Below are 27937 nucleotides of genomic sequence, written 5' to 3'. Positions count from 1 at the left end.
CCACACTCAGTGCTGTCCCTGCTGGTCCTTGGCCACTGGAAGGGGTCCCTGGGGGCAGAGCAGCTCCAGGAGGGGCTCCATGGGGCCATTCCCTGGCGTCACCGTGGTTGGCATTCTGCATGAGGTCTGGGAGCTGACCTTCGTCTCTTATGAGGAGGTCGCAAGTCGAGCACATACAGATGATGCAGTTGATGTAATTGTATGACTGCATGTTTCGTGATGATTTAATTAAGAAACAGACAGCATACAAAAAAAAAAAAAAAAAAAGGTAACAGTGCACGCTAAAAGGATTAAAAGCCAACCGCCAGGCTTCTGGGGAAGAATTTATTGCAGGTGAAGTGATGCCACAGCCATTAGTGCTGCCCTCACAGCTCCTACTCTCATTTCCTGCTCCTGTCCCTGTCTGTGCCCAGGGTCTGCTGTGAGTAGTGGTGCAGAGCAGGCAGTGAACGAACGGTAGGACTGGAGAACGTGGATCAGAAACAAACGCAGTTCAGAGAAGGCAGCGGGGCGGCCGGTTTGAACCTGGTGAGGCGGTTGGGACTAAGCTGGTGAGATATCTCCAGCTGTCAGGTCTTCTCATGTCAATGGTACCGGGTGGGAACAGACCCTGGGGCTGCTGAGGGCTGCAGCCCAGCAAATCCTGAGCCAAAGTCTCTGTCAGAGACTCCCTACCTGCTGAGATCCTTCCAGAGGACGCCGCCGCTGGGAAATGCACAGAAATCTGTTCAGTTACTGCAGCAAGTGAACAAATCCTCTGTAAGCCCAGGCTCTCATCTCTCATCCCTTCCTGTCCTGACCGCAAAAGCAGAAATCATTGCTCCGTCCCAGGGCTCATCTGCAGCCACGGGTCCTCAGCTGTTGTCTGCCCACAGAGTCCGCATTGTCTGCTCCTGCTGTGTGCTCAGGACGGAGCTGCGCTGCAAAACTTGATTTATGCAAAATCAGATTGCATTTCCCAGCATAACTGAGGGCTCTGCCCTTTCGGTTGTTGAGGTTGAGTCGCTGGGATGCTGCTGCCTCTGCCACAGTGCTTGGGATTAGAATAGATCTGATATAGATATAAATTATCCATTTGCCTAATTTTATGGATGAGCCTTCCAACAATAGATGAGCTTGCAGTGCAGGAGCCTGCAGTTGCTATGTGGAAACAGCCTCCTCCAGAGCTCCCCCACCCCACACAGAGGGGTGTTTCTGAGGCGGGCAGTACTGATGTAGTCTGTAGACTTCTTCCCCGTTACAGGAGCTGTCTGCAGACACTGGAGACAGAGGATTGAAGTGAAAATGCCTTTGGCAGAACGCTTTGTAGATCTACAAAAGGAACACTGAGAAGCACAGAAACTCTTAAGATGAAGTTGTGGTGCCTATTGATGAACGAGCAGGCATGTTCAAAGGCAATGCTCTTGTTGAAGACCATGGATTTATGTCTGTGTCAAAGTTTTTTCTTTTCTAAGGGCTCATGCATGCTGTGAAAGGGACCAGAATGGGATCTGTGTGAACGCTAATCCCATCCATCCCGATCAGGTGTTTCCTGTGTATGGATGCTCCTTTGGTGCCTGCACTTGGGTGGGTAGTGAGCACCTCCTGGAGCGGCAGTGCTGCTCATCCCAGCTGTTCTGCAGGGCTGGATCCCAGCAAACCCTGCACAGCTCAGCTTGTGGCTGCAGAGCATTGCTGTTGCGGAGCATTGCTACCAATGCTCGCCCTCCCTGTGTGTCACCACTGCAGTGGGTTTGGTGGCTCTGTGGAGGGGAGGAGAAAAGCAGCAGGGCTGTTGGCGAGCAGCACACTGAGGGTCATTGCTTTGCTTGGGCTGTGGTATTACAATGATAAATGCACATGTAAATGTAGGGAAGGCCAGAGATAACGCGGGCTGACAAATGGGCTGTGCTACCTCTGCTTCCTCAGAGGGAATGAGGCACTCACTGCTTACTGGCAAAAGCAAGGGATGATTTTAAGCTCTGCTTTTATAACTGTAGGATAATAAGGCTGCATAAGGAACGTGTCGTTTACAATGATGCCAAACATAAGTTATTCCTTTTCCTTGGCATTCCTAAGTCTGAACAAATGCATAAATAAAGCGAGAAGCATTTTACACCCTGAACAAAACAGAGAAGAACTTTACAAGCGGTGCGTTCAGCGGCTGCAGCTGCACACAGTCAGACAGCACACACCTGTCCTTTGGCTTCCAAACGTTTCTGATGCCATCTCTTAGTTATGCCACTGTCATCCAGGCTGCTAATCACCAGGAGGTGGAGCTTTTGGGGTTTCCTGTGCCCCACTCAGAGCAGCAGGCGTAGAGCTGAGCTCTGCCAGGGAAAAACGGCGCTTCCTAAATGCATGTGGGAAGAGGAATAAGGGAGCAATATTTGTCATTATTTATCTTGACTGATTTGCTCCATTAAAAAAAAAAAACTGTAGTGTAGTCACATTTGTGCATTCAAATTTAGCTCTGCAAATTTAGCTCTAAGTTCACACCGCAGGAAGAAGAATGTTCCAGTACATGCTAATGATAATTTAATATTTTAAAATTGCAAATCTGTGATCTGAAATTATAATATTATGGGGCCGTTGTTCTGCGAGGCAATCAGAAATGGAGATTGGGAGAAATATTTGCATAATAATAGCTGCCGTGCACGCCCGGGCCATGCACGCACACATTTAGCGGCTGCAGGCTGTTCTTCCCAATGGAGTTGTTGCTCAGGAGGTGCCCGTGCTCCCCCTGCAGAACCTTTCCCCTCCCCGTGCACACAGAGCACCCCAGCACCGCTCTGTGGCTGCAGCAGGACCCGGTCCTGGCAGTGCTGTCTGCAGGGCGATGCGGGGCCAGCAGCAGCTGCTTCCCAGCAGAGCAGGAGGTTTCACATAATGCACAATTATCTGGTAATTTACCCGCGGGGGAAATTTCTTTCAAACCTTTGGCAGGTATCGGTTGGCTTATTTCCTAGAGTGAGATTTTATTCCCTTTATGTATTTTATTCTGCTGGAAGTGAAGGAACTGCAGGCTTCTGTCTGCGTGCATCTTATCTCTGCTGATGCCATCCCATCTCCTCCTGAAGCCAAACAGCCCTGACCTCTTCAGGCTCTCCTGGAATGGAAATGAGCTGATAACAAACACCCCACATCCCGGCGCTGTGGGCAGCACGGAGCTGTCAGTGCAGGCAGCAGATGCCCTGAGCCCATGGTGAGATGTGGGTGTTCTTCACCTGGAGGCACACCTCAGCGGGACGTGAAACGGCGCTGCAGTTTGGTTTTGTATGCGGTGGAGCCTTTTGCTTCCTGAAACCTCATTTCTTCCTTTTTCTTTTTCCCTTTTTATTTTCCAGAGTCGGAAACACGCCAGCAAAGTTCGCCTCTATTACATGCTTCACCCCATCGATGGAGGCTGTCCAGCCAAAAAGCTCCGCTCAGAAAATGTGGGTCTCCCTCCAGTCCCTGTTTGCTCCATGACCCATTGCCTCTGTGCACTTTTTGTAACTGCTGCAGATAATCAGGTCCCCAGAGGTAACATTTAGATTAGCCACAATGCTAAGTAACTGGAAATAATTCTCAGTAAACTGTACAAGAAATATGATGTGCATCAGCAGCTGTAATTGCATCTTTAGTTATTTCAGTGCTCCTTCATTGGAAAAAGAATACGTTGGCAGCCAGCATCCGACGTTTATTGAGCTTCACAAGGACCAGCAGCCTGCAGCCAGGTGTGCTGCAGGTTGGGGAGTGGCTGCATCCATCCCTCCCCGTGTGCTGGGCTGCACGAGAGCTGCTGCTGAGCTTCCAGCAGACAGCAGCCATGTGTGGCTGTGCCTCATGCTATCAATATTTAGCGAGATCTCTTCTAATTAAAGGCAGAAGCCTGCAAGAGTTGCCAAAGGGATCTGAAAGCTCCTTCACGCAGTAATTAAAATTTTAGCAGAACTTTTATGTTGCACACAGGGTAATTGCAGATGCGATCTGCCCCATAACAACCGGATCTTGTGCTATTTTTACTGAGTGATTAGTTACAGGATGTGAAAGATAGAGTGGACATGCACATATAGACTTGGAACGTAATTCTTTAACAAGCTCCTTTACATCTAATGAACACCGGACCCACACGCACACCACAGCACACTGAGATGGTGAATAGAGAAGCAAATAGACCTTGAGTAAGTCAAAGCTGAACCACTTCCCATTTCTTTTATGAGAAGGCACAGCGAGAAGTCAGGTAATTCAGTGCTGGTTGTGCCAAGGGCTGCCCTTAATGGGGCCGAATTGAACGAGTCTCTATGAACCGGGTGGGTGATTTGCTGCACCAGACCTACATTCTGAAGCTATTAATATCATAACAACATAGCAGGGAAAATCTGCCAATGTTTACAGCTCAGTGTTTGCAAAGTAGCCCTGTTGCTTATCAGCTTTATCCAAGATTCTGCATGTGAGGGGAACAGAAATATTTAGGACATCTCTGAGGCAGCAGCAAAACACTGTTCCTGCATACAGAATGCAGCTGCATCTCCCAGCTCAGGTGTCTACCAGTATCAGTCAGGCCGTGACACACTGACTTCAACGAATGTTAGAAATAATCCTCGCAAACCAAGGACATTTCTGCCACTAAAAGGGAACCATTAGCCTGCTTTCACCGCAGGCTGCACTGCTGCAGAGCTGCACTCCGTTGCTGTTGTATCCCTTAGGCCACAAAACTGGAATCCTTTGGTTTCCTTCCACAAATCACAGTACGAAGGAGAAGTTTCTGCACTTGTAGATACTCCATGAAAAAGGCTTTGAGAGTTGCAGTGTCTGCTGCCTGACCTCTCTGTGGCATGGAGAGCTCTGTCTGCTATGCTGGGGGGACAATAACGATATCCTGCATTCCTGCTTAGCACCTTCACAGCAGAACCTTCTTCATGCACAGGAAATTAACTCAAATTTAAGACACTTTGCAGTGCTTTGAGTGCCATGTTTTATACGCTGTATTTCAAGGGTTTGTATAATCTTTTCTTCTCAGTAAAACCCAGGAAATGCAGACAGCAGATTTGTATCTATGGATTAAAAATCCATACTTTTCTTGAGGATTGCTTAGGGAACTTCCAGCAAAGCACTGCTGCTGCCTGGCCCCGTGTGAGGATTATGCCTTTTAGCAGCTGTTAACAGGCAGCTGAATAGCTGAAGCTAATTCTGTTGGACGCACGAGATTTGCTTTGAAGTTTGTACTATTACAAAGAGAAGCCCCTGCATGCTGGGCTGTCCTGCACTGCCCAGAGCAGAGTCAGTGCTGGGAAGCAGAGACTGGTTGCCAGGGCTGTGCGTGTTGTGCTGCTCTGTGGCTGATGGAGGCTGTTACCCCATCACTGCTCCAACCCTGCAAAGGTTAGAGAGGAGGGATTGCCCGGAGAAAGCTACAGAAGCAGACGGTAGGAAGAAAGATCCCTTGCACACCAGCTCAGCTTGTGCAGGTGCAGTGGCTGCTGTGGGTTTTATGGAACTAAACGGTGCCTGCTTGCTGTGCTTTGGGCTGAGCGGGGTTAGGGATGCTGCGGGCAGCCCCCAGCACAAAGGCCATGGGGAGCTGCCGGGCTCGGTGCCCTGGTTGACAAGTGATGTTGTTTTACCGCTTGGCTGCACAATCCCATCAGCGAGGCGTCACTCAGCGGGCGACAAAAGACACCGGGTCAGGTTCCCCCCGGCCCATCTGGTTACAGGTAAAACAGCCGCTGACAAAGCGCCCGGACATAATTACCCTTCAGGGCAGGGCAGGGAGTGGCGCTGCGCTGCTGTGGGGTGGGTGCATGAGGATGCTCCCAGCATCCCTGGTCTGGGGGTGAGATCCCACCCACACCCTGAAATGCTCTCCCAGAAGCATCCGTTGGTGTAGCCGTGGAGCTGAGCTCTGTGAGGGGTCCGAGGGCTGTCTGAAGGTTTCATTGCTTTTTTTTTTAACTGTAGCCTCTCTGTGAAATTGGATTGGAAAGAGAAAATCATTGCCAAAGAGCAGAACAAGAGGAGAGACCCTATTGCTACACACTGAAGTGTATCAGGTTTTCAAACGGTCTCTGTTGGAGGCTCTGTACATGTTACCACTGCTGATGATCAATAGAGGCTGGGATTTTTTTTACTCTGCTCTTAACTTTCAAGTGATTTCTCTTTGAAGATGTAAAATATCTTGAGAGAATCCTGCTTAAAAGAGCTGCAAATTGCACACAGAACAGTACTTATCACCTCTTGAGATTTCTCCCTAAGGTTTAAGTTGATTTATAGTTAATAACAGCAACAAAAAAGCGATGAAAATCAGTCCTCCTTCTAATTGTGCTTCTTCCTTAGGGACAGATGGCCCTGAATACAGGTCGGGTTAGGCTGCAGGTTCAGCTCTCAGCTTGCTGTCCTCACTCAGCGCCTCCATCCCATTCCATGGCTGCTGGGGTTCTGTGTCACTGCGGTGCTGCTGGTTTGGGTGCTGTGGTTGCCAAAGGGAACTCAACTCATGCTTGAGAGCATTGCTGGGTGCCCAGCGCTGGGCCAACCACCGTACCCTGTGTCTCCTCCCTCCCTCCCCATGTTGCCTGGGGATGACGCACCTCTTTCTCGTGTTTTCTGTCTCTTTGCAGGGCAGCGATGGTGACTCGGTGGATAAGAACAAATGCTGCACGCTATGTAACATGTCCTTTACCTCAGCAGTGGTGGCTGAATCGCATTACCAAGGGAAAATCCATGCCAAAAGGTTAAAGCTGTTGCTAGGTGAGCCGCCGGCACTGAAGGCCACAGGTATGTGGGGGCAGCAGGGGGACATCACTGCTGTGTCTGCTGGGCTCAGGCAGATGGGTGCTCATCGGCGCTGCCTTCTGCCAGGCGCCCATCTCTGTGCTCATGAATTGCTCTCTGAAAGGCAGCAGCTCCGCCGGGCAGCAGCTGAGCCTCACTGTAACTATCAGAAGTTATTTGACAGCTTAGCTAACGCATGTAATAAACCTTTCCTGTTACTGCACGGAGCGGAATCCCATTTGCTTTTACCTCAGAGGGAAATGCAGTCTTTAAAAATGTTTTGGATCGATCACCTTTTGATTCCGCCCGGATGGGCATTCACGCTTTCCTCCGCAGTGCTTCCAGTGATGCGAACCTATTAACTTTCACATTTTAAAAGTCAAACGTTGCAATCAGATAACCTGGCTGTGCCAGAGTGTGCCTGACTGTAACTGCAGCACACTGAGAGCAGGACCTGCGCTGGGAGCGCTGTGCTGTCCCACAGGCTGAGCTCTGTGCTTCACTGCTGCCATTGGTGGCACTTTGCTTAGAGCAGGATGTGAGCATGGCTGTGTGTTTTACATCCTGCCCAATGAGATGTGCAGAAATGGCGATATAAGGGTTTTTTTTTTTTTTATCTGCCTGTGTGCTTTTGTTGTTGTTGTTTTTAACTTTGCAAACTGATGATGCTGATGCAGAAAGGATTGGCTTGAGGGAAGCTATGGCCTTTTCCCTGAGGGGTGCAGGGAGTGTGTTAGTAGGTGGCTTGCTGCTTCCTGCAAACGAGGGCACTCTGGGAAGGCTCATTAAGGGCAGGTGTGGCTGTTCCCTGTGCTGCCCCTGGGAGCCGTGCTGTCTCTTGGGCCTGCAGGTGTGGGATGGGGATCCCAGGCTGCAGTGAGTGAGCGCAGGCAGAGATGTACGTGGATGGGTGATGGTCAGACAGCAGCAAGTCCTTCTGTCCCCAGGCAGTGGCTTCTGAGAGCTGCAGCTTTGCATTGTGTTTCCATTTAATTTTCTAATCATCTGAATCAGCCTCACAGAGGCAATAAGTGAGCTGCACCACATGCTCTGTAAGTAATGGGCTCTTCAGCTGCAGTAATCACTGGGAAGGAATAACTCAAGGACTCATTGAGTCTTCCATACACTTGATCTGATGAAGCTGAGATGCAGGAATAGGCTGATAAGCGCTTCTTGCTCTGCAGCCGTTCTCAGGAATGTGCCCGTTGGACACAGTGCTTTCCCAATGGGACACGTCCTGCTCCGTCCCGGGGTGCTGAGTGCACCAAAATGGGAAACCATCTCCAGATGGCAGCGCCTGATTTATAGCTTTGCACGGGCACACACACTGCTACCCAGCATGGCTGGAGAGCTGTGGATGAGCGCTTGCTTAATGGAGGGGTCTGATTGTAAAGGGAGGGGTGAATTTGTGGCGTTCTGTGCACATTTCTGGAAGTCACCTCATCCACACGGGTGTATGGAATGAGTCGAGGGGACAAAATGAAGACTAATGAATGCAGTTGGAGCTGCAGGGAAATTCAGGCTGAATTCCGGAGCTCTTTGAGGAGCAGTGTTTTCCAGTAAAGAAAATGCACTGAAAAACAGGTGATGCGCTGAACAGAAGTGAAACATCTGCTGAATTTCTGTGGCTGGATTTCCATCCCCATTCCTGGAGGCAGCAGCACCCCCGGGCTCCCAGCAGACACCGGAGGGGCTCAATCCCAGCCCTGATGCTGGAGGTTCCTCCTGCTGGATCTGCAGCTCTGCAGATGCGCTGACGGCTGCAGTCTGCTGCTGAGCAAATCCCTCTTTAATATTCTGGTTTTTGTCTCATCAGTCTCATAGAAAATTAGATTTATCCTCAGCCTCTTTATGGGGCTACACCTTCCCTGTCTATTTTATCATCCTGATGAAACACACATCTCCAATTTCTCTGCTGGTGCTTTCAGAGGAGGGAGGAGGGCCCTGACAGGAAGGGCTCTCACAAGGGGAAAGCAGCGTCTGATCACTACAGGGGAACATTGGTGATGATTTTCTGTTGCTTCTCCTGTAGGAGGTTGTAGCCCTCGGAGGCTTTTTATGTCACTGCTATTGCCAATGAATTTTTGCAGTCGTGTCCAACACCATCAGCTTGCACCCAGGCACCAGGATGAGTTATAGAGGGCTGTGGGGGAAAGGAGCTGCTGCCTTCGTTCCTCTGCACACACAGCATGCAGTGCCCTCAGCCGGGGCTCAGCTGCTCTCTCCTCCTTTAGTTCTTGGAGAGCAGCAGTGATGACAGGTTGGGCACCATTTACGCACAGCTATGAATAAAAAACTGTACAAGCAAAAGAAGTCAGCCATGAGTTCATCACCGAGAGTGCTAAGTGTTTCTAACTTTGCATTTTGCTTCATGCAGCAAAGGAAGGCTTCTCGCTTCCCTCCCACAGTACGGGGGGATGTAAGGCAGAGTGTTGTGAGCTGTTTAGCATTCGAAATACTTGAAATAGTCAAACTCACAGCTTTTATGTCTGTGTGTTAGGACAGAGCAACATTTTTAACGTCTTGGGAGTGTTTATTATTAATGTTCATGTTGCAGCTCGGGGAATGGTGATGTTTCCTGTTCTGTTCTTGTTATGTACCAGAGATCAGAATGATAAATCCACCTTTGTGGGAAGTCAGCTTTCATCTGTTTGTTTGCAGGAGGATTTGGAACACGCAGGGTGTTTCTGTTGGCTGTCAGGATGGGTTCAGCACGCCTTAGGGCTGTAAACTGGCCCTGAGGAACATGGCTTGAGGAGAAAATGCTTTGTGCTGTGGGAGCTGAGAGGAGACCCCAGGCACCGGGTGTGTGTGGGGCTGGGGGTGCTGAGCTGGAAGCTGTGGGTGGGGGCACTGCTCAGCCCTGCAGCGGAGATGCTGCCGTCGGGTCTCCTTAACGAGCAGGAGATGTAACTCCTGCAGACACTACCAGCTCTGCGGAGCTAAGCCTCCGTGGTTCCCCTCTGGCAGCAGCTAACATACAAACAGGGGGAAAGCTGAGCAAAGGATCCGTCAGATTTAACTTTAGGGCCCGGGGCTGGAAGCAGCACTGAGAGCACATCACTCTGAGGCTGCACTGTGACTGCTGCTGCAGCGCTCCAAAGGCAGCAATGGAGCAGGGAAACCTCTCCTGGTGCAGTGCAGAGTTATGTGGAGGCCATGTGAGCATTGGATGGGAATCCTCCTGGGGGGGGGGGAGGGGGGGGTGAAATAAATCCAAAGGCAGTGAGTGGGCGGTTGGCTGAATGGTAGAACGAGGAGAACAAACATCGCCAGCAGGAGTCAATGATGGCAGTCATCTTATTAACAAACACCCCGAAGAATTCGTTTTGCTGTGCGCATCGCGGGGTGCGATGGCTGAAGTGAGGAAATTCTCCTCCCGGTGCTCCTCCAAAGCAGAGTGGGGTGGGACCACAGCAGCACTGCGGGCACTGAGCACCCGACACCCCGACACCCCGGCGGCTGTCATCGGGACAATAGGAGCTCATAAAGCCCTGGAAATGGATAAGGTTGTAAGTAACATTAGATGGAAGATAGGATTTCTTTCAGGACAGTTAATAGCCGTGCGTTCCGGGCAGGTCAGCAGAAGATTTGCAGCAGTGTGAACTCTCTGGAACCATGCAGGCAGTGAATGCTGTGCTCACAGCCTTCAAGTTGCCCCTTCTCAGCATGGAATGACCGTGGTGTATTGTGTAGGATTGGTACTAAGAAAAGACTTAGTGCCAAAAAGAAGGAACTTTTGAATGAGGTGTGATGATTAATTACCAGCTGTGCATTCCTGCATCCCAGCGTTATCTACATTTTATTGTCCTCAAGGCTTTGTGATTTATGTTGTACATAGCAGGAAACCAATGGCAAGCAAGGCCATTGGAAACCAATGGCTCCACAGTGTGAGGACCCATCACCCTTCTTTCTCTTGGAGTTATTTAGGTCACGTTTGTGACCCCAGATGGCCTCATATGAATCTGAAGGGAAATGGGACCAAATTAAGGTTGTGGCTGCTGCACTTGTCAACCCATAATGCAACATTTGAGTGAGCAGAATGACTGCTGAGCAGTTCTTTCACCCGTGACACTAAAATTGTCACAGCTCTCCCTGTTCTTTCCAAGTCCAAATACATTGAAAAGTAATAATCCTACAACGGTTATAAATCTGTCTCTCTATGCTGAGCAGCTGGTGGCGTTGCTGTGTTTCCAACCCAAGCCATTCTATGAAATAACTGCTGCTCGTTGCTCACCGTGCCCAGCACGGCTCTGCCTTGGGGTCTGGCAGCCCCGTGAAGCGCAGCACTGATGCCCACGTGTTTCCTCCTGCAGAGACCCTGGGCTCCTTGAAGCAGCCCCGCGCGGATCGGCCCCCAGCAGCGTCCCCACCGCAGCCACGCAGGGATTCAGACCGCTACTGCCAGCTGTGTGCCGCGTGGTTCAACAACCCCGTCATGGCCCAGCAGCACTACGACGGCAAGAAGCACAAGAAGAACGCGGCCAGGGCTGAGCTGCTGGAGCAGCTGGGGAAGACGCTGGACCTGGGCGAGCTGCGAGGTGAGAGCGCGGGGCTGCGTGGGGCTCACATGGCACCGCGGGTGCACCCAGATGGGATGTGCTGCTTTGAGCCACGTCAGGATGTGGCCTCATCCCCAGAGCTGCCTTTTGTTACAGAGGTGTAATTACGGGAGGTCTCCAATTACGATCCAGCATTTTTGACTGAAATGGGCTGAGCACAAAGTGCAGGTTGCATTCTCAGCACCACATAGGAGCAGCCTGGCTTGCTCGCCTTGGGTTAACGTTTAAAGACAACTTTTTCTCCTTGCAAAATGCAATGATTTTCCTTTAAGTGCCCATGGCTGTGGTGCATTTCTCCATCTCAGACCCTCCGGTGCTGCCCGGGGTGACTCCAGCGCTGTAAATGATTCATGGGACTGAGTCACTGCGCGGAAATACGCAGGACGTGGAAGTGCCAGGCTTGGGAGCAGCGGGGGCTGTCATTAACTGTAAACAAACCCACAGTGATGCAAACAAATGGCTGGGCTCCTGCTTAGGAGAACTTCAGTCCAAGGGCAGTGCTCTGCTCAGGACAGGATCTGTGCTCCCGAGCAGACGTCTCTGTATGGCAGGTGGGGCCGTGCGCTGCTCCTAGAGCAGTGGTCAGGGATGCTCCATGGCTGCCGGGCTGTGCTGGAGGTTTGGGCACTGCTGCGGGTGTCCTGCAGTGCAGGGTTGGGTCATGGCCGCGTTCTGTCTGCTCCCCTTGCTCATTTTGCAGCCTCAGTGTTGGCTAGAATGCAAACTCATTTCCTCTCCATGTATCCCCAGCTTTCCCATCACAACTGAAATATTAATTCTATTTTGTCTGCTCTGGGAGATGAACATTTTATGCGTTATGTAAGCCCGGGATGAGCGGTGTCAGTAGAAACACAGCATTTCAGCAGCCTTTGATGTTTTGATAATGGCTGTAATAAAATATTTATTGATAAATACGGATGTGTATTCCAGAAATAAGGATAGAGATATATTTTTGGACAACTGATATTTATAGGAAACAAAAGCATTGGTTCTTCTTGCCGAGCACTCATCCTGCGGTTTTGAAGTCTTGTTTTGGGATGAGGAAGGGGAGAGGGGAAGGAGAACGGAGCCTCAGCCGCAGCACCATTCCTCCCATCTGAATGAGGTGTAGCTGCCCATGAGTGCTCCGTCCCAGGGGTGTGGGTGTTTGCCTGGGGGCTGCTTGGGGTGAGCAGGAGAGGTGACAGTGTGGGGTTGGGGTGCACCTCAGCAGTGAGGCAGAAGCAGTGGCTGCACAGGATGCCATCACCCACAGCCTTTGCATTCTCTGTGCACGGATGAATTGCCAGAGGTGCGGATGCTATCTTGCCAAGTCAGGCAAGGAGGTCAATTTTCCTTCCTGGCTCATAATTTCCTCATATGCCTTATAAATACTTTTCATTCTGTGCTGTCAATTTTGGTTGGTAAAATGTGATTTAACAAGTACTCTCCTGGAATGTGTTTTAATGCATTCTATGCAGAATGACATTAATGACTTCACTCTTAAATATTTTATTGGATGGATACGAGTGCATTCAATTTTACATGAACGCATGTCGTGATTCAGGGGAGGGAATGCTGATGTGTCACAAGGACACCGAAGTGAATGTGCAGATGAACAGGCCAGAATTTCCTAACAGCCCCCTCTGGTTGGGATCAGTGCAGGAATAACACCGTGCAAAGCCAACAGGACGGTCGCAGGGTGCATTAAAATTGTTCTTACAGAGCACTGCAGTCTGTGGTAGGAATCCCACACCTCTGTGTGTTCACGTTGAGCTCTTCAGTTAAGCTTGAAATGCTCTGTTTGGGTCTTCATGGAAGTGAATCAGTGCGAAGCAGCAACCTGACACTGGAATTTAAAATTCCTTTTTTTTTTTTCCTAAGAGAACAAGACAGAATTATTTGAGCATCAATGGTTTACTGTAATGCCGATGTGTGTTTAATGCAGCAATGCTAATACCGCCATGATGCCCGGGGAATTCTTGGGATGTTAAATACAAAAGAGAGGAGGAGAGCAGAAATGGGTCTCTTACATGCAGACTATTAAGGGAGACAACAGAATCGGGGATTGGGAACACTTAGGTCTGCATTTATGTGCTTAATTTATGTGAAGCCTCGCCCTACATAGCGGCACTCAGAAGCTCTGATTGCCATCTCTCTGTTTCAAGGATGTCCAGGAGGAAAACGGGCGTTTAATGCACGTTCAGCCACGCTGTGTCTTTGCAGTGCAAACATGTTAGGTGAGGCACAGGAGTGCCTGTTTCTGTAGTTCCTCTTTGCAGCTGCTGTACTCTTTTCCCAAGGTGAGAGAACTGCGAGGTTAAATTGTGTGCTCTGCAGAGAGGGGAGCCTCGTCCTTTCCCATGAGTTGTACCGACCTGCTGTGCCTTGTCGCCAAGTTTGCTCCCTTAATGGAAACCAGCAATTGCTTTTGTTCTGCCCTTCGTTCTGGCACGGCTGCGTGCAGGGCTGTGTGCAGGGCTGTCCCTGCACTGTTCCCTCCTCTGCCATGGAGGGGACCTCAGCTGAACGGATGCGTTGATCCTCTTGGAGAAAAGCTCCCAGGTGGTGCAGCCTCTGAGTGCGATGAGGAATGGCCCCAATCTGTGCACCAGGAAGCAGGGGAACATGTGGGGGCCTCAATGTTCGTTATTCTGAGCAGAATGATGCTTTGTGAGAGCCATGGGATGGTGGTGGAGACTGCGGTGCCCCTGGGCCTCTGAGCCCCTTGTGGTACTGTGCCTTTACAAATCCTCCTTCAGGCTTCAGCAGAGCTTGGATACCCTGGACTGGAAAAGTACATAGAGAGGTCACTGTAAGGAGAAAAGTCCTTGAAGCTGGGAATGAGAGTAGATCTGAGTGCTTTTTGATTAATTAGAAGCTTGTGAGGGGCAAATGTTATGCTTTCCTTTCTCTAGTTCTGCAGCCATTGGCAGCCTCTGTCTGCTGCCCTGACTCCAAGCAGTGCATGGCACAGGCAGAGGCCGTTTCCTGAAGCACAGAGATGCTTTTTCTCCCTGCACAGTCCTCAGCCTGCACCAACAAGCTCAGCGGGTACACTACTAACAAACCTGGCTTCTCTTTGCAGGCCTGAAGCGCAGCTACACATGCAACATCTGTAACGTCACACTGAACTCCATAGAGCAGTACCACGCGCACCTGAAGGGCTCCAAGCACCAGACCAAGTGGGTACCGCTGCGCTCCGGGGGCCCTCTGTCCATCTGTGCCTATTGGGGTGTTGAGGCACTATAGGAAGCAATGCCTCATGCTTCTTGCTGAGGGCTGATGGTGCTCTGTGTGTGTGTTGGGGTGCTGTGGGCCCCCATGGTCACACTGTGCTGGGAGCACCTTTGGTGTGCTGAGCCCCAGCAGAGGCACTGGGGGCTGGACAGGACCAGGTGTTTCCAAGTGAAAATGTGCTGTGATTTACAGCAAATGACCTGCCCAAGTTCCTGAGTTTAGGAGGGAATCTGCTCTGTCAATTAGTGCAAATTATTAAAATGAAGTGATAAAGAGACACGGTACCGAGGAGTAGATTAATGAAATAATCTCTCTTAATACACTTTCATGTGAGCTTTGGGAACTGTTTCAGGCTGGAGGACCAAGGGCAGCCCAGATTAGAGGAGGGACATAAAGATGTCATTCGTTACTGAAGTACCTGAGGCAGCTTTAAGGGCGGTCCAAGTGGTGATCCGGCAGTAAGCACCAGTGTCTCCTTTTGTTTAAGCCACCAAAAGGCAGGTGCAGCCCTCCCCTTGCTGATGTTAGACCTTCAAAGATTCTCTTTGCTATTCACTTTGGCTCTGTCCTGTTTATTCGCAGACCATTCCAAATATTACCCTTCCTGGACTTATATCTTCGTTAGCGGGGGGAAGAGGTGATGTTGTGTGGTGCAGCTCAACCTCCTCCCCCATGCCACGGGTGGGTGGGATGTGGGAGGCAGCTGTGGGGGTGCCCATGGTGGCTGTGCAGGGAATGGGGAACCCCAGGCAGCCCCCACCCCATCTTCCTGCTCCTTGGTGTGTGCAATGCAGCTCTGCACCTCTGGGCTACACAGGGGGACAGTGCTGATGGATCAGTGTCAGTGCCATTGCTGGAGAGCAGAGCTGACAGCTCGTCCTGTTGGAAACCCGAGGTGGGAGCAGCTGCAATGTGCTGCTGGGGCGCGGAGCTGTAATTTATCCTTCCCCTGCCAGGCTTTCAGTGTTTGTGTTATTATCGCTGTCATTGCTGCTGTTGTTATTGCAAAGGAAAAAGGAGTTCGTTTCAAATCAAAGCAGCCTCATGGACAGGAAATAGTGATGTGCAGAAAAGATGCACTCCTTTTGTTCAGCATGGAGTGAGTGAGTGCCTGGCACTCCCTGTTTGGTGCCCACACCTCCTGCTTTGTTTCCCAACCACCTGCAGTTAGCACAGTCCCATCTCCAGCCCTTACACCATTCCTGCAGAAAGAGGATTCTTTTCTCATCTGTTGCTGTTCCGAAAGCTTCCTTCCAACTGACAGAAACTTCAAAGGCACTTTGCTTCATCCTTTTCCCTTGGCTGAATTTGGAGCCTAACGGAGGGCGTTTGCTGCAGAGCATTGGGTTGTTGTCCTTGGCTGGAAGCAAAAGCAGGGGCAGGAGGAGCACAGGAGCGGCTCTGAGGCTGCAGGACTTTCACTGCTCTTCCAGGACCTCCCCCTTTCACAAATTAATATTCTGGTCTGTCATTCCAAATTTAGTTTCTTATCACTCATTGCTAATGATTTAAGTCTCGTCCCCAGAGATCTTCATGGGCATTCAGTACAAAGAAAAACAAAGCAGTGAATTCGTAAGAAAGCGTGTTACAAATGTAATAATGGAATGCCAATTAGAGACATTCGTCTGTCCAATTTCTATGGGAAATTGCTCTAGTTATTCCATTTCCTCTGTCCATTGTTCATTCTTTTACAATCATCTTTGAGCCTAAGGATCCCAGCACTGCACAACTGTAGGGAAGTGCAGAAGAATGGGAGACAATGGCTTGGCAGCTTGGGTTCGTGCAAAACAAAAGCTCTTCCCACCCTATAATTAGTGCATAACCAGATTTTGCTCTCTTCATTTAAAGGCATTTCTGTAGCTTCATTGTCTTCTATATGGGCACGGGGAAGCAGAGTGCTGTGCGTGGTGGGGGCCTTTCCCATCAGTGCCTGGTCCAGCATCTTGCCCACTGCTTTGTGCCATTCTCATTACTGTGGGTTAGCATCAAGGCTGTCCTCTTCCTCATAACCCACATCGAAGCTAATGCATTGCAGTTGCCAAGGCAACAAAACATTTTATGTAGCTGTCATACTTAATTTCATAAAAAAGGAGTTGTAAAGGAAGAGGTTTAGCTTGGGACAGGCAGGGTGGTGATTGCAGGCTGGGAGCTGGGAGCACCCATCATGTACCGGGGAGATGAGTTCTCTGAAAAGCTACTTTGGCAGAGAAGAACGTTTATGAGGACTGAGATGAGGAGCAGGTACTTATTATAGCTCCAGAGCTCTCCAGAGGGCACCGTGCATCCAGGCCGCTGCTGGAGCTGCTTTAAATAACCCAACACACAGCAGCTCTCAGGCGGTGCTCTGTGGGATGTGGGGCTCAGCCCTTCCTGTGCATCTCCATGAGGTGCTGGAGGAAAAGTGGCTGGAAGTGCCTTGGCTGATGTTGTGGTGTTGAATAAAAATGTGGGAGGAGGTGGCTGGTGTTGAACTTGTCCTTAACCCTCCGGTCAGCGAATTTAAAGAGTGAGGTAACGAGTATTCGTTCCCACTCTTTCTCCAGGATGCAGATGCTTTAAGTAGTGCACTTGAAAATGAAGCAAAAATGCACCTTTCAAAAATATCTCCTAACAAAGTGAGGGATCTGCCTCTCCAGCCTGATAGAGAACGTTTCTTTCAAGGTCCCCATTCTGTCAACATCATAGAATCATCATAGAATCACTGCCCTGCGCAGTCCGATGGGTGCTGCTGTGTGTGGGCATGCTGTGCAGGACTGGAGCCGGACTCTGGAACATCTGCAGCGGGGGGGAGCTCCAAACCTTTAATTAGGGATTTATGAGCTGTGCGGTGGTGATTGAGTCACTGTTGGATTACTTTCCAGAAATAGATGTGGTTTTTTTAATCTGCCCTTCTCCCTTCCTCCTTCTCCCAAGCCCAGCTGGCCATGGCCAGCGCTCTGTTTCTATGGGGATTGGTGGCAACCAGAAGATGGGGTTGTGAGGAGCTGCAGAACGATGTGGTGTCATATCCAAAATGCTGGGGGAGAACCTCGTGTTGGCCTTGGAATGGGCCGAAAGCAGCAGAATCCTTCATTCTTTGTGGTTTGATGCAAACTGTTCCCTCCCAGCCCTTCCCGTGGCCGTGGGATCGCATCCTGCACAGCCCAGATGATGAATGGGCAGCTGAGGAGCAATGACAGCAGGCTTCGTGCCGGCGAGGGCACCTTTCCTTTTCTTTATCCTGATTCAGAACACAGATGTCTAATTGGAATGGGGCATTTATTAACATAAGCTGCTTGGCTGTTCAGCAATCGCAGCTAATCAAAACACTGTAAATACCGTGCCTGGACAAATGTCACTCTTCACCATGATTGCATTTCCGTGTCTTTTTCAATCTATTTCAGAAAGCGTAAACAAATATTTGCTGCCTGTTGTGGCTGATGGCAACTTTTATTGGCAGCAGAAAGGTTCTCTGTGTGTTTTCTGTGATGTATGGCGGCCACTGCCTAAAACATAAAGAAGCCTTTGGAGTGATAATAACTCCAGAAGATGAATAGTTCTAAAAGGTAGATGGAACTGAAAGGCACTCTAATTTGTCATTATTTCTGGTTCCAGAGATCAGCTGAATAATTACACTGCCTATGAAGAGCAGCTAGTAATACTTCCTCTCATTACAGGATTAAATTGTCTCCCTTCCCTTTAAAGTAAGGGGAAATAAAGGTGTCTGTGATATCTGCTGTTTTGATCATAATTTGAGAGCCCTGGAATGGTGAGATTGGTTTTGTGGTGCCGGGTGTGCAGATTAATTATTTTAATGCAAAGCATAAACAGCTGATTTCTGATCTGCCAGTCTGATATCACCCAACGAGGAACTCCTCGTCGTCTCCTGGTGAGTTTGCAGGTGGTGCTGATCTCACCCATTTAAGCTGAGGATCCAAGCAAGGCGCCCTTTTTCCTTTCGCAAAGCCCATCTCTATGCTTAAGGTTTCCAATTGATCCCATTAAAAACTCAGCCAAGATAAAAACTCAGCAGGGCCCTGCATCCAAACCAGGAACAGCAGGGCTGAGCGTGACCCTGCTCCATTTCTTGTTGCAGCCTGAAGAATCAGTAGCAGCACATGGGATGGAGCGAGGAAAAGCACTGAGCCCCCACCTGCAGGGAGGAAGGCTGCTGTCCTGGACGTCGATGTGGTGCCTGGCTGACTGACACGTGATTAACCTCGCTTTGGACAGACAGACAGACAGATACTACTATTTTTTTTTTTTTTTTTAATTTTGTGGTGAGTTAAAATATTTCAATGGATTTTTTTACCCTTTCAAGATAATATTTATTCAGCACAGAGTTTAGAGAATGATAACAGTCCTGTAAATACGACGCTTCATCACCACCCATCACCACAGACAGAGGAAAGGAACTATTTTACTTTCTCATATTTATTCTTAGATTTCTTCCGAGAGCATAAAAGCATTCTATTACGTGACCCACGGTAGTGATGTAACCAGTCTCCAGCCAGAAATAAACATACTTCCTTCACCTCCTCCAGCATGGTTTGTGCCGACAGCCAAAAGTGAATGGCAGGGATTGAATAACGGATGAATGTTTTCCTTTCCTCTTTGTCTTCAGAGAAACAAACAGTTCACTGAGTGGAGAAAGCAAAAATGAAAGCCTAGGATCCTTTTCCTGCCGTTAGGACTGCTGATGGGTGGATGGGAGCTGTCTGCTCTGCTGACTCTGGATGCACACCGATGCCCAACACCCCTCGCTCTGCAGCAGGGCGGTGGGTGCCGGGCAGGGATGCTGCCATGGAGGCTGCTTGCAGGACATGGATGCTGGAGCCCTGCGGGAACACTTCCCGGTGCCCACTGCTCCAGAGAGCCCCCCGGTCCAGTCTGAGGGCTGCACAGCCGGGGCCCCATGGTGGGAAGTGGGTCCTTGCTAACAGGGAGGAAAAAGCCTCAAAGCATTGGAAGGAAAACGATGCAGCGGCCTCAGATGTCCAGAGGAGTGCTGTGCGGATCCCTCCTGGGTCCTCATCTGCAGCTCATCTGCAAGGTGTGAATTCCTCACCTGTGTTGGGGTGAGCTGAGGTGTGAGTACCTACCCACTGGAAATGAGGGGGTTTGAAATGGTGTTAGGCTTTCTGCTGCAGTCAGCAGAGAGGGACCAGATATCTTGCCTAGGCTGCTGCAATGCGAAGAACTGAGATAACTAAGATCAGATTTCAAGTACGTCCTACAAGCAAAGCAGAGCAACCCTTGCTGTGCCCCGTGTTCTACCAGCTCGCTTAGTGCACTTTGCATGCAGCGAACCTGTCTTGAGAATGTTGATAGAGATTAAGCACCACCTCTTCCAGAGCAATCTGGTTGGTTTATATATCTGTAGTAGCACAATCCTTCTGAGGCTGCCCATTTCCCTGCTTCTGCATCTCCGAAATAACAGGCTGTGACATTTCCTCTTTGAGCACGCTCAACCAGAGGCCGTCTGCTGTCTTTGGAAGGGAGTGGTGATGCCTACAGCTCCATCAGCTCACTTACCAGAAATGCAGCATCTCAAAGTGAGCGGTGCCCCTCTGCTGTTGGCTCTGTGTTGGGAAACTGAATTTAAAACCCACAGGGCCTGCAGGTTTGTGAATTCTCTGCCAACTGAACAAACTGTCCATGGGTGTTTGATCTGCGTCCTCCATCCGCTTCTCTGCACACTGCTAAATCAAAGCAAAGGAAGAACATGCTGCTCTGCATCGTGGTGTTGAGCAGTGCTGTCTTTCAGATGAGGGGCAGTTGGGCACATCGCCTGGAAACCTGCGGCTGTGGTGCAGATGTCATTTGATGTGTTCATAGCATCACTGCTGTCACTGTGTGTCTGTGGTGTGGCTGCTGGTAAGTCAGTAGCAGAGGATGCCGTGGGCAATGCCTACTCATGGAGGGACAGAAAACAGTGTCGCTGCTGCTGGCAGCTCTGCTCTTTGTGCCTCTCCTACCCTGGGATGTTCGCTGCAGGGCTGTGCTGCTGCACCCAATGGGCACTGCAAAGCTGCTCAGCTCTCCTCCCTGCTGGCAATGCTGTGCCACTGGTTTTAATTACTATCTCACCTGGGACTCTGAAATCCCTCACTACCTCGCTGCCTGTTTGAAGAAAACAAACCCTTTTTTGTTGGTGAAAATAATTATTTTACCTTGAGAAGGCAATTAAAAGCCTGAGCTCACCAGATGTATTTCTAAAGGACTCTTTGCAAATCTTTGGGAGAGAAGAGAAATAATTCTCCTAAATCAGGAGGCAGATCAATAACACACGTTGCTCTGCAGAAGGCCGTGTTTATTTTGCCTGCCAGCAATGAAACTCAATAGACCCCCAGCAGTCGAAGAAGAAATGAGACCTCTGTGGTTTTGCATTGTGAGTTTCCTGTGTCTGTGTTTTTTGTTTTGCTCGTTTGTTTTTGTCATATGAAATCTATTGGCAAATAATGGGCAATGATCAGCACTTTATTTTCATCTGGCATTTAATCAAAGGGACGTGCTACATCTGCACAATAGCTGGGCTAATTGCTCAACCAAACAGGACAAACCATTGTTCATCCTCAAGGCTGATGGAATAAATATGAATATCATCGTGGTTGATCACAGAGATTACAAAGAAAATGGGGCAAAGACCCCATTCCCCTTTCTTGGCTGCAGCAGGTGGGGGGCACAGAAACAAAATTCAGGTGGTGGAGGAGAACGACTGCATTGCTGAGGAGGACAGGAGTGCATCCTTACAGCGTGACCTTTGGTGCTGTCACCTCTTCCCTGACTGCTGCTGCACTTCTGCCTTCAGCTGTGCAGAGGGAAAGGTTGGAAATGCTGCAGAATGGAATTGTTTACTCTCCGGGGTCAGTAGAAGTACTAAAGAAGCTCTACATGATTAATTTGTGCTCTTGCATCAATGCCTTTCATGTGTGCAGGAGAATGGGCTCTTTGCAGATGAGTAAGCATCTCCTTGGGTTCCATAGCTATGGGGCTCTTTCATTTATCGTGGTCTGGGTGATAATGTAAGGCAGTGTTTCTGAAAGTAAGCTGCCTCTTTACAGAGGGAATGTGGTACAGAAATAGAGCACACCATTCAGGTGGGTGGGGAATTTTTGGAGCTCCTTCCCCCCAGACTCCCACAGCCCTCCTTCTCCTCCTCCCATTTTGTGCTCAGGGTGCTGCAGAGGTGATGCTGCCAGGAGAAAGGAGGATTTCCTAACTCGTGTGCTCAGGTAATCACAGTGAGCTAATTGCAGCAAATTAATTACAGCACAAGCACAACTCCTTCTCCCGGGCAGGTGTGCAGAGAGCTCTGCTCCTGCTGCAGTGTGCTGGGCTGAGCAGCCTGGACGGCCCTCCCCAGCTGTGCTGCCTGCCTGCATGGAAGCAATGGCCGCAGGCTTTGGTCCCTAAATCCTTCTAATCTCTTCCTTTTCTGAAGTTCATTAGGCCTTCAAAGCAAGACATAAAAAGACAAATCTCCTGGTGGGAAGTCAGCAATCCCTGCAGAACTGCCTCCAGACTGCGCGCTTCGCTCTGATGTTGAGATGGGTACGGCACTCCAAGCTTAAAGGCTGTGCAGATATATCTGGGAACTTTGGCAATGGAAGCAGTGAAACCCTCACATCCCCGGAGGTTGGTTTAAATAGAAGGGTGAAGACTTTTGCTTATAATTTCTTCATTAAAACCACGCAGGCTGCATTTGTCCTGCAGCACAGCCATACCTTGCAGGATGTGAGTTTGCTCCGCTCAAACTTTTTCGCAGCTCAAAATTCCACGTCAAGGAGACTGTAAAGGTAATAACCATCAGCCTGGCTGCGTCACACTCACACACATTCCTGCCGAGCAGTGCTAACGGAGCACCGCTGGTGGCTGGTGTGATTCTAGCACCAGAGCTGTGATCCTGTAGATGTGTTCTGCTCAAGTTCTGTAGCACACAGCAGTACCGTTCCTCAGGCTGCAATGTCTCAGAAGGCCACAGCCTGCCCTCCTGTGCTGCTCTATGCTCAGACACATCACAGCACAAATAATACATGTTTTCTTAACTGGCTTCCCATGTTAAGGCAATAAAGCTCTATGGCAACAGTCTGTACAGTGACTCTGCCCTGAGGCACGCCACTTCATAGGAAGAAATTAATCACGGGAGAAGAATGCTCCCCGTGTGTAAATGGTGCTTTCTTTGTTAAGTTCCTCTTGCATCAGCCTCATTAGCAAGCCTTGACCTTTAGATCCACCTTCCCCACAGTTCTGTGTGTGAAATCCTTCCTGCAGGCTGTGCCCGGCGCTCACCATGGATCTCTGGGTCCTTCTGAGCTTCTGGTCCTCTCCCACCACGAGAGCAGATTGGAACCTCCGTGTTTGCTGCAGTGAGAGGCAGAGAGAACCCAATTTGGTTGTTAAATATTTGTGATCTAGAGGAGGAAAGAGCAAACAGGCATTGACATCCCAATGTGTTCCCCACTTACATTACTGCACTGAGCTCACTGCAAGACTTCAGGATGCATTTTTTAGTCTATTTCCAGTGTCAGAATGGGGATGATGGAGGTATTCCCAATGTTCTACTGATGTTTCTCTTTGCCACGTGTGCTCTTCCAGGCAGCTACAGGGCTCTTAGGTCAGAGCTGTGTCCTGCAGAGCAGAGGGCTCCATTTGCAGGTCCCTACCTGGGGGTGTTGCTGTGCTGATGCACTGCTGATGCCCACAGCTCGCCGGCCCTGTACGGGCTTTGCCATACCAGGGCTGGAAAGTTTCAGCAGCGGCCCCTCTGTGCTCTGCTGCTCACTAATGGAGCCTCGTGGTGTGCTCGTACATCTCTGACAATAGCCTTTGTCTAATACGTTTTTAATCAGTGTGTGCATTTCAATTTGCATATTAATAGCAAGGAGATGTTATTGTACAGTGCTGTTGATGAGGCGGCTGTCATGCTCAGCCTTCAAGCTGAGCAGAGAAAGAAAGCACATCTATTGTACAAGAGGTGCAATTGCACATGTTTTACCATCCACCATTCTCTATTTATCTCTGCCTTTCGTTTTCCTTAATAGCTCAGATGGGTGTGTTCTTTTTTCTGCTTTTTTTTTTTCCCATGAACAAGCATCATTTAAAGGGATTTTGTGACTGTTGTGACAGCTCCAAGCCAGCCTAAATATCACATTTCTACTGGACGTTTTTGACTTGCAAAGTGGCAAAAGCTTGATTTCTTTCTGCTTATCCCCTTTCTCAGCTCTTCACCTGCTGTGTCAGATGGCACTGACACTGTCAGTGCTCCGGAGTTTCTGCATGTTGGTTTTGCTCTTCACCTTCCTCCCCACTGGGCTCAGCAGGAAAATGGCCTCAGGGCAAAAAGCCAAGAGTCAAAGGAGAGAAATTCAAAAGAGAAACGAAGGAAACTGGAATCAGAGGAAAAAAATCCAGAGGAAAAAGTGCATCCCCAGCAGCCTGGCCGTGCTAATTGCTGTTGGAGCTCCCTGGCAGGTGGAGGAAAAGCAAATGTTTTGGCCAGCATGGGCTGGGTGCCGAGGAGCCTGCTGGGTGCTGCTGGGACTGAGCAGCCGTGTTCAGCCCGGCCTGCTTTTAGCATCACTACATTTCCAACATGCTCTCCTAATCCGGGATCAAAGCACGCAGTCAGCAGAAGGCATTTGGAGGGAGAACAGTGCTGTTTTCCATCCGTTCCCCTCTGCCAAGAAAGCTGTTCTTGCTGAGGAGCTCCCAGCACGGGTTATGGGATCACACCGGCTTCTGGGAGTTGATCTCTGCCCTCCTGCAAGGAGCAGAACACAGGGAGAGCCCCGTGAGCATCCCCTGTGCTGCACAGAACGGCAGCGTCAGGCACAGAACCGCAGAGCAGAGCAGGCACTGCTCACAGCGCTGTGCAAACACTGAGCGACAACATTTTGGAAGAGGAGCCTCCCCGCGAGATGGGAGGCAGTGCAGAATTAGGGGTTTTCAATCACAGCGGCTCCACGAGAAAAGAAATGCAGCTGCTGCTCTGAAATCGGTCTGAATCCTGCAGACAGCCACTGCCGTGCGGGACAAAGTGCTGCCAGGTGGGAGAAATCCCCGTCAGCATTCGCTGCAGGGAAGGTGGATGGAGTAATGAGAGCGAGCAGAGGCGTGGGATGGATGTTTCACTCCAGAGCTCCAATCCATTTATATAATCATAGTTGTTATCGCAGTAAATGTAAATAACTGATTGAGTTCAAATGTAGTGTTTGACAACGCTGATTCTTTGTGAGTACACACTGAATTCTTGGAGAATTACTTTATTTCATCAGACAGACCCGCAATGTGTTCAACAGCCCTTTAGGCATTTAGGTTGGGCCGTACTCTGTGATTTTTCTTGCTCTCCAAAGCATAAAGCCTCTTACAAGTTCATGTTTTAATCAATTGCTTGAATCAAAGTATGTGGCAGTTTGGCAGCTTGCCCTTTGCTGCATTGCTATAGCTGCAATAATAGCAATAATGATATCATGAAAATACAAAAAGGCTGCTTTGCACCTTGTCAGCCCACGGCAATGAATAACCAGGATGACCTTAATTTGTTTTCTATCAGATGTGTTGGCCCACAACCTTCAGTAGCATCCAAGATAGGCATCGGAGCTGCAGCCCACCTCCCCACGCTAAGCAGCAGCCTCCCTAATTAGCCTGTGTGCATCACAGCAGCTGCTGCTCTGGTCAGGGTCACGCGAGGGCTTCACCCCGTGCAGTTTCTGCTCTGTGCAGGATGGATGCTGCGCCCTGCAGCCAGGACAGAGCAGGACAGACCCCGCTGTGGTGGTCCCAGGGCTCTTTGCAGGGGGCTGTGGTGGCCAAACTGAAGTGAGATCGGCACTGTGGGGACGGAGGGGGGTTTCAAAGGCCTGGAGACAGCTGCATTCAGAAATAGATCAGAGCAGCACTTCCATCCAAAAGGGAAAAATAGTAAAGAGTGGCTTCAAAATAGCGCTGTCCGTGACATCCCACTTGTGCACGCTTTTAATGAGGCTGGTGCTGGTCTTAACAGGAGGATGGCCTCAATTCCATTATAGCTTTGTGCTATTGATACAATGCTTCTCATAATGAGGGCGTTATTATCTTTGTTGGGAAATGCAGAATGCAGCAGATGCACGGTGTTAAATAATGACAAAGAGACTCAGCAGGAGCCAGGAGCATGGATGGTGCCCTGCTGGGGACGAGGGGGCCCTCGGATGGACACTGCGAGGATGTGCTCTGTGCTCGTCCCTGCAGAGCAGGGCATGGAGATGTCTGAGCTGCTGGGTGCTTCGATTCCTCTGCTGGGAGAGGGCTCCTGGGCTCCTGCTTTGGTCGGTGCCACGGGGCTCTCTTCCCTCAGTCTGCCCTCGGGGCCAATCGCTCACATCCATGCCTTCAGTCACTTCTGTAGGTTTCAGCAGTGTGCACCTTTGGCAAGGTCTGGCCTGAGCCCAGCTGAGCCTCTGTACCACCACTGCCACAGCTGCCTCCCCCCGCCCTACTGTGAGTCACTTCCAAAGACACTTTTAGTTCATTAATGCTGAGATGCATTAAAATGAACCTCAGTAAAATGGCAATGCTGATAAAAGCAGCCCCCATCCTCCACCCACTCCATGCCCCAGTTGCTCAGGTTCGTTTCTGTCTTTGAATCAGACAGAGGGAAGCTCCAATTTTCTGCAAAATCACGTCTGGGTCCCAAAGGGAGCCTGGAGCAGACACACAGTTGTTGTGCTCCTGCAGGGACACTGAGGGCTGCAACTGGAAGCAACAGATTGCTCTGGGGGCAGTGGCTTTGGGGGTACATTGGCATGTAGTGTGCAGTCCTACACAGCCCCAAGGAGTGTATTTGTGCTGGTGATGGCCCAACTTCGGGATGCATTGTATGGAACAAGACCAATCAGTAACTCAATGACATAAGGTTTTTAGCACCAATGAGCTGGAGATGGTGATCATGGGATGTTATTCCAAGAGGAAAAGTCAAATGGAAATGGAGGATAAGTATGCAAGAACTAAAGCAAAGCAACTTGTTGGGGAGACCAAAGCCACCACTGGGATAAATCCTTATAGAACAGAGCTGAAGAGCCAGATGATGACGTGCTCTTTCCGAGTGAATTTTCTCAGGGGCAACGAGGCACAGCTGATGAGCAGGGCAGCATAAATCAGCAAAGCCTCCAATACAGCCCAGCTGCACTGATGTGACCAGAAAGCTCCATCAAGCTATTAAATCATTTGCACAAGACAAGCAGTCAAGCCCTTCTTTACCACTAGCAACCAACATTCTGGTAAAACTCATCTTTATTTTGCTGTTGTCCTCAGCATCACATCGGTGGCCACTTAACAATAAGTGCCTACAGGCCCTGAAAGCAAGAAGGCAAAATCAGCAGGAGCACAGCTGGCAGGAGCTGAGCATTTCTGTGGGGCCTCAGACATAGGGAGTGTGGGCTGTGGGGCTCTGCCTGCAGACTGTGATAATGGGAACAGGGACTGTGGGAGTTCCTGCTGACTTTCACCTGCATCATCAGCTCTGTGTAAATCTGTTAGTTGTGGTGGTGGTGATCTGAGAGTGTAGGCAAATTAAGGTTTGTGGCAAAGAACAAAACTTTTAGCAAAACGCACAGCTATTTTTTTTATTAGAGCATCCAATACAGGTAGGACATGGACAAGCTTTAGGGCAAAGAGGCCCCACAGGACTTCCCTGGGTGTGAAACAGAAACAAAAAGCTTCAAGGAAGATTCAGGCTGGAAAAAACATTCAGCTTCAGTTTAACATAATTATGACAACAAATTAGAGAGTTAGGAGGCAAATCTGCCAGTAAGCACCTGTGAAATCAGCCTTCATAACCCTTGTGTATCAGTTCAAATCTGGGATATTGGAATCCTGTTACAGCCATCACCTGATTTCCCAGTGTTTAAAATGCATTTACTGTTTTGCAAGGGACACACAAGTAGGAACTGTCACCTGGCAGATGTGGGTTGCCCATGCTGTGATCTGCCTGTGGGGCTTTGCACAGTCTGTTGTTTGTATGGGGCAGCGCCCAGCCCGGCTACTTCTGTTCCAAGAACAGCATCTCTGTGTATGTCCCTCTTCTGAAGCAAGCACAATCAGAGATGTATTTCAAAAGGAATGTTAAAAATAAATAATCTGCAATTCAGACCGGATGATTGGATTTTCTCTTTTGGGGGAGATGGATTTCCTGAAGGGATGGAGTGCCGTGGGAATGCAGGGCGGTGATGCTCAGGATTTGTGGGATAACCTTTGTGCCTCGTGTACTGCAGAACTGCTTCACTCTGCTGTCCTACAGCCTCAGTCTTACCCTTGCTTCTCTCCCTGCAATTCCCCACTGCTGTGTTTGTTGGCCTTGCCCTGATGAGGCATCGCTGCACCTGTGAATGCAGGTCCCTGCTGCACTGGGCTCATTAACAGCAATGCTGTGCAGCTGTTGGGCAGGTGCTGTTTGGGGGGTGTTA

At 49.7% G+C, this 27937-nt stretch overlaps 1 protein-coding gene across 11 annotated transcripts in view; it reads left to right on the top strand.

Annotated features, from left to right (window-relative positions):
• The window catches only part of ZMAT4 (zinc finger matrin-type 4), a 61412-nt gene extending 33791 nt beyond the window's left edge, over positions 1-27621 (top strand). For 3 of the 11 annotated variants that reach the window (XM_015297406.4, XM_025142828.3, XM_040651541.1), the window contains exons 3-7: positions 3327-3416; positions 6582-6738; positions 11052-11276; positions 14365-14461; positions 18592-27621. In XM_015297406.4, coding sequence (XP_015152892.1) covers positions 3327-3416; positions 6582-6738; positions 11052-11276; positions 14365-14461; positions 18592-18607 — 585 coding nt within the window. In that variant the 3' untranslated portion in view covers positions 18608-27621. The remainder of the gene's footprint in view (positions 1-3326; positions 3417-6581; positions 6739-11051; positions 11277-14364; positions 14462-18591) is intronic. The other 8 variants (XR_005841549.2, XR_003071602.3, XR_003071601.3 and 5 more) reach the window with 8 other exon arrangements.
• The last annotated feature ends 316 nt before the right edge of the window (positions 27622-27937 follow it).

This window comes from Gallus gallus, chromosome 22, assembly GCF_016699485.2.
Source record: "Gallus gallus isolate bGalGal1 chromosome 22, bGalGal1.mat.broiler.GRCg7b, whole genome shotgun sequence".
NCBI classification, from domain to species: domain Eukaryota; kingdom Metazoa; phylum Chordata; class Aves; order Galliformes; family Phasianidae; genus Gallus; species Gallus gallus.
Note: the sequence above shows the minus strand (reverse complement) of the source record. Positions and strands in the feature narration are given on the sequence as shown.